Source organism: Triticum aestivum, chromosome 6B, assembly GCF_018294505.1.
Source record: "Triticum aestivum cultivar Chinese Spring chromosome 6B, IWGSC CS RefSeq v2.1, whole genome shotgun sequence".
Taxonomy (NCBI): Eukaryota; Viridiplantae; Streptophyta; class Magnoliopsida; order Poales; family Poaceae; genus Triticum; species Triticum aestivum.
This window is the reverse complement of record NC_057810.1, coordinates 128,093,324-128,101,878: the sequence shown is the minus strand read 5'-3', so window position 1 is coordinate 128,101,878 and position 8,555 is coordinate 128,093,324. Positions and strand designations below refer to the sequence as shown.

General features: G+C 49.3%; 2 protein-coding genes across 2 annotated transcripts in view; one reads left to right on the top strand and one right to left on the bottom strand.

Moving 5' to 3' along the window:
- Nucleotides 1-4,241, top strand: part of LOC123136115 (kinetochore protein NUF2 homolog) — a 4,881-nt gene extending 640 nt beyond the window's left edge. Inside the window, exons 2-11 of the mRNA XM_044555410.1 lie at nucleotides 31-340; nucleotides 440-619; nucleotides 1,769-1,858; nucleotides 2,264-2,371; nucleotides 2,658-2,711; nucleotides 2,804-2,918; nucleotides 3,015-3,172; nucleotides 3,453-3,548; nucleotides 3,655-3,713; nucleotides 3,900-4,241. Of these exons, the coding sequence (XP_044411345.1) occupies nucleotides 31-340; nucleotides 440-619; nucleotides 1,769-1,858; nucleotides 2,264-2,371; nucleotides 2,658-2,711; nucleotides 2,804-2,918; nucleotides 3,015-3,172; nucleotides 3,453-3,548; nucleotides 3,655-3,713; nucleotides 3,900-4,014 (1,285 nt within the window). The 3' untranslated portion in view covers nucleotides 4,015-4,241. The remainder of the gene's footprint in view (nucleotides 1-30; nucleotides 341-439; nucleotides 620-1,768; nucleotides 1,859-2,263; nucleotides 2,372-2,657; nucleotides 2,712-2,803; nucleotides 2,919-3,014; nucleotides 3,173-3,452; nucleotides 3,549-3,654; nucleotides 3,714-3,899) is intronic.
- A 781-nt stretch (nucleotides 4,242-5,022) lies between these two features.
- LOC123136114 (chloride channel protein CLC-a) lies at nucleotides 5,023-8,141 on the bottom strand. The gene is made up of 4 exons (XM_044555409.1): nucleotides 7,887-8,141; nucleotides 7,417-7,795; nucleotides 5,647-7,314; nucleotides 5,023-5,556 (listed from the first exon to the last, which is right to left on the bottom strand). The coding sequence occupies exons 1-4, from the start codon at nucleotides 8,093-8,095 to the stop codon at nucleotides 5,458-5,460; spliced, it is 2,355 nt and encodes a 784-aa protein (XP_044411344.1). The 5' UTR covers nucleotides 8,096-8,141; the 3' UTR covers nucleotides 5,023-5,457.
- Nucleotides 8,142-8,555: the final 414 nt, after the last annotated feature.

The following is an 8,555-nucleotide window of genomic DNA, read 5'->3' as shown; positions in this document are numbered from 1 at the left end:
CCCGCCCGCTCAGCAGGCCGGATTTCGCAGGGACGGCGAGGACGAGCAGCTAGGGTTCAGCGAGCTGGAGGCGCTGGACAACCCGGAGCACCACGAGGAGGCCATCCGGCTGCTGCGCCTCTACAACAAGTCGCAAACCTTCCTCGAGTCCATCCACTACAGGGACTTGACGCTCGCCGACTTCACCCACCCGACGCCGCGCCGGGTCGTCGAGGTCCTCAGCGCCCTCATCAACTTCCTCCTCTACAGGCACGACAAGACGGAACTCCTGCAGTCCATCGTCAGCGAGTCCTCCGACTACCACGAGCGCGGCCTGGAGCTCAAGGCCAGGATCGCCCAGGTCTTCCCTGTTCACAGTTTATGCAGCTCTCCTGTTCGTGGAAATGCCCACAGGGCGACCAGCGATTCTTAGTGTTGTGTTCTCGTTTCTCTCGTGCAGCTTCAGAAGGAGATTGCAGATCATGAGCTCGCGGAGCAGATGGAGGAGCCCATGGCCCAGCAGCTGGAAGCGGACGTCAATGCTCTGCAGCAGAAACTTCAGGTTTACAACAAGCAGCAACTGGCCCTGCGAGCAAAAGCCGCATCCATCAGTGACGCGAAAGAGGAGATCCACAGGAAGGTGTGCTGATTCCTACCCTGTGTCAGCATGATTTCTTTTATTTCTTCCATGAGTCCAAAACTCTATTTTAATCCTATGATTAGGTTCAATGTGGTTGGAACACGTCACGACATATGATTAGCAGTTTTCGTTCTGTACGTGACATTTCACTCGTCGTATAGGTCTACTTGAACCTCCACTTCAGCTCCGAACTGTCTTACAATATTGTAGAATTCTTCTAATGATTTTACAGCGTTGTAAAGCCCTTCCGTTCATTGTAATTTTCTCAAAGCTATATATACAACTAAGTTAATTAGAATGATGTCTTCCTGTAGTATCGCTCTCCATCCAAAAAACAAATTATTGTCTGTGGATTTCTGGCATCATGAGTTACAAATAAAGTATAATTTATACAGAGAGTCAAACATGCTACATGGTCTATGAGTTTCTGATTAAAATACAACACACATTAGCATATTAGGTCAAATATAAACAGCCTTGTGTAGTTGTGGTGCAACCTATTGAGCCTTGTGCATTTGGCGTGTCTTTGCTTCTGTCATTCTAGATCAAAGCTAGAGTTACTTGGTCAAAAACCTTGCCTCCAAGTATGTTCCTAGATGAATCTCGAGCTGGTTTTGATGCAATAAAGCCAGAGCTCTCCTAGCATCCTTTCTGAAACCTGAAAGCAGGAGATCTGCCAAATCAAACTAGATTGGAGTTCAAACTAGCTTGAAAAAGTATAAGCCCTAATCACAACAAGGTGCATTAACTGTGAACAGTTATAACTTGCAACATTAAGTGCTATATTTATTTATAGGGCCACAGATTTCATTGGACCAGGAGCTATTGGCCCTACCTAATACATCTCCTGTTCCATCTTAACTTTGAGAAGCCATAAGCTCCATCCTCCCTTCGTAGGGTAGAAGAGCTCCAGCCCACATAGGACCAGGGCATCTACAACTTACCATCTGAAAAGTGAACTCTCTGCACAATCTGTTTTAGTTACTTTTATAGCCACCATTTACTCTTGATTCTTGACATCTGCTTGTGAGGATATTGAACATCTGATATATTGTGCTCACCAATTTAAGCTGATTGTTTGATATTCTGCGGAAAAACAACAGCTCACTGCATAATGTATATTTGTTGCATCTATGTTTCGTGCTACAGATTACCCAGGCTGATTTTGAGTTGACTAAACATGCCCAAGAAAACTCCAAATTGAGGTCCAAGTTAGTAAAGTCCCCAGAGAAGGTTCAGGTGAGACCTTTTTCATTTTTTATTTATTTGTAGTAGCAGGTAAGGTTCAGAAATTTGGTACAGTTTGTCCAGTGACCTGATGTTGTGACTATACGATAAATTACCTATACCCGGTCTTGTAATCTGCCTAGGTGACTGCATATCTGCATAAACGGCCTGGTTGACCTGCTACTTTAATTTTTCCATGCATATCTGCATAACCTGCCTAGTACTAGGTGACTGCATATCTGCATAAACGTCCTGGTTGACCGGAAATTGCTACATTAATTTTTCCATGCAATTCGGCTCGTGGAGGGGCTGGACTCCTATTATTTGACTTGCTACCTGTGATTTACTGAATTCAATCATCATAAGGGGTCTGTGTGAGTCTGCATACCTGATTGTGGATTTTATGTCGTATTAAAGAGGGCCTTGGAAGAGAAGAGATCAGCCCGTGCTAAGTTGAAGGAGTCTGAGAAAATAGCAACACAAAATGCTCAAGAGAAAACTGCCACTTTGGAGATACGCAATAAGGTATTCCAGTTCCACTTTTCATGAGAATATGCCAATTCCAGAAGTTGTTTTACTTACAATTGATTTCAGACTTCCATGGAATTTGATTAAGAAAAACATCAGCTACATATGTATCTCCCAGGACAATTTAGTTTCCTCGTATGATATATCTGCGATATTTCGGATTCTGTCTGTTACAGCTGTTGGTGGTGCTAGCTTGTATCAGAATGGCACTTACTGCTGTTCCTACTTATGCTTCACCAGTTGATACCCTGTGATTGCATCTTAAAGTATCTCTGTATCGCAGGCTCATGAAAAACTGGTGAAGCAACACACTAAAATCCAGGATGTACATGAACAGGTAAGAATAGCTGCAAAGCATGCTTGAATTCTTTAGCTGGATTGATTGAATGATGAGACTGGGCTAACTCTTCTACTTTCTGTTGCTGCTAGCTTGCTGCTGCTAAAACAGTTGAAAAGGAAGTTAAGACTCGTAAGGCTAAGCTTAATGATGAAAGTGTCTCAGTTATGTCCTTTGAAGCACAAATTGTTGAGCGGAAAGGAAAAGGTTATATTTCTAGTTTGTAAAATATATTTTATATGTTCCTCTCTTTCTAAGAGTTACTGTTTCCCTCATATTGTTCCATGAATCCCTTCCAACCAGTACATGAAATGGAGGAGCGTCTCAAGGCGAAAGTGAAAGAAAGGAATCAAATAATAGCAGATGAAAGTCAGAAGCTGGGTGCTTTGAGCTCTGAGATTGAGGTTAAACTGCAGTGCCTTGAACCTAGAGAAAAGAAAGTAGAGGCAATGATAGCGAAGGTGATGTTCTTTATTCTGAAGTTATGGCTTGTTTGAACTTGATGTCCTTTTAAAATGGGAAAAGGTCGTTAATTTTGGTGTTTGCATGTACACGTCCTATGGTGATTCTTTTGAGGCCTTATTAATATCTATTGCCACTGTTCATACAGAAACACGATACTAGCTCTCAATCTCTTTGACTGTTAAAGCCTGCAGATTTAGTTACTGTTGTTTGTTAATTGTATCTTTTTTTCCTTCCATAAATAGCTGACATATTGCATTTTGTTATGTCACCACATAGGCTTCGAAGCTATGTGCTGAAACTGCTTCTGCAAGGACCAGTGCCACAGCACAACAGCAGAAAATTCATACAAAATTCAACAACATTGTGAAGGCGGTATGTCTGAGTAACTGAGTTAGAAGACTGCTTCGTAAAACCATCAATAAAGCATGCTTCATTTTAAATGTATCTATAACCGCTCACATATTGGTTATTTCTGCAGTTTAACACCTACATGGATAGTGTCGACCCTTTCTTAGAGCGGGTTGAGGAGGTCGGCAGGTTAGACCACCGACCGAGCTTTCGACGCCATCTAAATACTTCTCCCGCATTGAATGAAAGCACCTGACCTGTGACCAGAAGCCGAACTGAATATCAGCCAAGTCAATATTTACCTGTTTGATAATGTACACAAGCAGCTGAGAATTTCTGATCGGACAATTTGTTTCATTGTTTCCGAATGTGCAGGCAACTGGCAGGGGAACGCGCCTCTGCTCCTGATCCATCTGCTGCCGTTGCAACAAAAGCTACACCCAGATCCAGCGCAACGAGCAAGAAATCGAGGGCTAGGAGAAGGACTTGATGAGCTGATGTTCCTTTTACCAGTGCCTGTAACTGCTATTTATGTACGGAATAATGTGGTGGCTTGTTGCAGGGCTAGGCATTGATTAGGATAACCAAAAACTACGTGCTGATGTCATGTAAATATAGGGACTGGCTTAGATGTTAGGTGACTGAAAAACGAATTTGGGTCAGTCGATCGTTATGAGCTATCGTATGTAAGATGAATGGCCAGATCAGTTTCTTCAACCTCTGAAATGGTTTCCTGCTCATCTTCTACCCCGAACTGTCGATCTACCATCGGCATAACTGCCTGCCACCGCCTGTGGCTAGTGGCGCTCCCGCACCAACCTCGCCGCCCTGCCCTGCCCCCCCTCCCCCGTCTCAACACACACATGCACATACCTAAGATAGATAATGGGGTCACCTGCCACCCTACGATAGACCCAAAGGGCATCTTTGGCGATCCGGCATTAGCTTCTTCTTTCCCTCAAGTGGCTCCTTCTCGGACTGACACAAAAACTATTTTCAGACGACTTACAAGTAGCTAAAGTGGTAAATATATGCTGCATTTTTTTTTTGCTTCGGTTGTGACTTGTCATATGATACAACTGCTTTGTTGTCATACTGATACAATTGAAACCTGACATTGATGGTTGCCATTGCCACGGCAAAAGTGAAACCCCTGCGCCGTGGCGACGCAGACGAAAACCAACGCCAACCCCCATTTATATCACCGTCATCATGTCGCCTCACCATATAGTCGACAAGAGACGACCACTGCGCCATCATCAACCGCTCGCTCTTCTTGAAGCTTCGAGCAATGCCACGGCAAGAAGGGCAATGCTGTCGCGTGGGGACCAACACCAAATTCTATTTTGTAGTCCTTGTATTAAATCTACACAAGTTCTTGATACTTTCTTCATTATATGTTCTTAATTCAAAATAATTAACTTTTCAACTTAGTTTATATGCCACCTATTTGGGAATAGGTGGGAACCAACTCCACACTCCATTGATCCAAGCAAGATCGAAAACTTTTTTTGAATATTCTTTCTAGCATATACAGCTTAAACAATTGTGCGTGTGCACGCATGATCGCGTGTTCGTAGGCGGATGTCAATGCTGACAACGAAATCCGACAGAGGCGCCAAAAAGATTAAAAAAACAAAAAACTCAGACGTTGGAACATCTCGCTTTCCAAATTTTTTTTCTGAAACATTAGAAAAAACTACTTACTGCATCATGACTTCATGAGTGTGTGTGTGTGTGTGTGTATTGGACGCGTGTACGCGTGATTTTACATGGGCAGCAAAGCAAACAAATCATGTACTCAAATGTTAGAAAGAAAAAGAAGGAAGAAAAGAAAGCGTAAAAAATGGTGAGACAAGTGAGTCATGTGCTCAAATCTTCAAGACGGGAAACATATCGACAAAAATGGTGCTAGTAGCTTTCAGCTTGAGCTTCAGTGCGTCTTGCTCTTCTTCGCCAGGTGAGGAAACGCGCCGAGGATGTTGTGCGCCCTCAGGTCCTGCCTCGTCAAGATCCCCACAAGCGGAGATATCTGCACGCCAAAATCAATCCATCATCAGATCCAAATGTGCAAGAACAGGTTGATGATGCTTGAAAAGCCATTGGAGTCGACTGGACTCACCTCGGGGCCTTGGTACTTGGGCATGATGAGCATGTGCCGGAGCGCGACGGAGCGGAACAGCACCACGGCCTTGGCCACCGACATGGTCTCCACCACGGTGTACGGCGTCGTGTTGGTGAACGGGTGGAGGTCCACGTACATCTCCAGCTCCTCCGGCGTGAGCTCGAGGTCGTCGATCTTGCAGTTCTTGTCGGCGAGCTCCACCGACGAGAACCGCTCCCTGGCCTCCCACTCCTCCGTCCTCCTCTTCTCCGCCAGGAACCACCGCTTCCTCAGCACGGCCACGAGGTGCGACCGGAGGACCAGCCCGTGCAGCTCCGACAGGCCGGGCCTTGGCCGGTCCACCACGGGGAACCCGTTGTGGCCGGTGTTCTGCAGCACCTCGAGGACGGTGGACACCTTCTCCACCACCTGGAGGCTGATGGTGCGCGGCTTCGCGGCGGCGAGCTCGCCCACGGTGAGGTCCTTCATCCATGGCTCCGGCTTGGGTTCTAGGAAGGGAAGCCCCTTGAGGTCCAGGATGATCTCGTAGATGCTGGGGTTGAAGGCGTCGCCGACGGTCTTGGCGATGAGCAGCACGAACATGGTCATGGGGAGCAGGAGCAGGTTGTTGGTGAGCTCCAGGAAGATGACGCAGAGCGAGACGGTCATCCTCATGGAGCCCGACATGAGCGCCGCCGCGCCGAGCACGGCGTAGAGCCCGTGGTCGATGCTCGCCGCCACCGTGCTCTGGAGCACGAGCGCCACGATGCGGCCGTAGGCGGCCCCCATGAGGATGATGGGGAGGAAGAGCCCCGACGGCACGGCGATGCCGAAGGTGAAGAGCCCCAGCACGCAGTAGATGGCGAAGAAGATGAGCAGCGAGTCCAGCCGGAACTCGCCGGGGGTGCCCGTGGAGAAGATGTTGCGCGTGGCGTCCACGTTGGTGGCGTGCAGGAGCGTGGCCAGGTCGTTGTACTGCCCGGCCGGGCAGTTGAACTGCTTGAAGTTGCCGCTCCTCCCGGTGGCCGGGCACGCGGTGCCGAACGCCGGGTCGCACGGCGTGCACGGCACGGCGAAGGGGAGCACGTACATCCCCGCCGACGTGAACACGCACACGGCCAGCGCCAGCGCCAGCTTCGCCATTCGGCCCTTGTCGTTGATGAGGTTGTAGAGGCGGAGCACCATGTGGAGGACGTGGTTGTAGAGCGCGCCAAGGACGCCGCCGATGACGCCGACGAGCGTGACCAGGAGGAGGTCGCCCAGGCGGTACCGGACGGTGACGTCGCCGACGTCGAAGATGATGAGCCCGCCCGCGCCGAAGAGGCCGCACCGCCCGCCGCGGCACACCTCGATGAAGCCGCGCAGCACCACCACCACGGTGGCCGTGCTGAAGAAGGTGCGCCACAGCAGCGCGCTGCGCCACCACGTCGCCACCTCCTCCAGCGCGAACAGCACGCCGCCCACGGGCGACCGGAACGCCGCGCACACGCCGGACGACGCGCCGCAGGTGATGAGGTCGCGCCGGTCGCGGTCGTTGTTGAAGTAGCGCAGCCACTTCCAGCGGAGGCGGAACCGGCCGGAGCCGCCCTGGCTGAGCAGGTTGGCGAGGCACGCGCCGATGTGCACCAGCGGGCCTTCCTTGCCGAGATCCAGCCCCGACGACACCGCGCAGATGCTGCCTATGATCTGACATACCAATGACAATACCATCCATTAATATCTGTCTTGCAGCTTCGAGTTGTCGCGTCGTGGAAGAAGAATGAAATCAAATCAAGGCTTAATTATTACCTTGACAATGAGCTGCGGCGCGCCGAACATGTTGGGCGTGTCGACGCCGTTGAGGTAGGCCTTGATCTCGGGGATGCCCGGGCCGGCGGCGGTGGGGGCGAAGACGACGCAGAGCACGGCGGCGACGAACGTGAGCGCCAAGTTGAAGCCGGAGAAGTAGAAGAAGCCGGCCCAGTACCTCTTGTCCCGGACGAGCTGGACCATGTGGAGCATCTTGACGCCGGAGATGTTCTCGATGGCGAGGTTGATGAGCGACGCGATGACGCCGGTGAGGAGCCCCACCAGGAACGCCAGCGCCCACTTGAGGAAGACGTACTGCAGCACCTCCACGGTGGACCGGCTCCTCCAGTCGTGCTTGAACAGATCGTTCTCGATGATCCTGCAGACCACGCCATTCATGGCAGCTCAGCTAAATTCATTAAGCAAGCAAGGAACCTCATTGCGCGAACAGAGGAGGACGGAAGACTCACTCGTAGTCGAGGCTCTCGATGTGCGAGACCTTGGCGCCGACCATGGCGAGGTGGTTGGCCGTCAGGGTGTTGCTTTTCTTCAGCAGGGGCTGCTGCAGGGAGCTGATGCCGTCGCCGGCGCTCCCCGGGTCCTCCTCCGGGTCGTTGACGCCATTATCGTGTTTGCGTCCCGGTCCCGGAACAGCCGTGGTAGGTGTCTCTTCCTCCATGCCTGTCCTGGCAACAACAGAGCTCGGTGGCTCTGTTCGGAAGCAAGAATATCTCAAGTCAAGGATGGCAGAATCTGCCTTGCAAATGCGCTCTTATATAATGGCAGGGATATCTCATTAGAGCTATCGTTTTACCGCGCAATATATTTTGACCTTATCAATTTAACCCGGTTCTTATATGATTATGTGGTGCCGACCTCTTATATTTGGACCTTATCAATGCGAACTACTGGTTCTTATATGATTATTATGTGGCTTTATTTTGCATGAAAATTCCTCAGTCGTTTGCCAATGTAAACTGGATCAAATAATTCCCTTAATTTTTCTCGTCTTCTACATAATTGACATTTCATATATGAGTACTTTTCACTCTGTATGTACGGCCGACCAATCCTACTAATCTGAAGAACTTTTCTTTGAAAAAACAGAAATAATATAAATCTGAAGAACTTTTCCATGG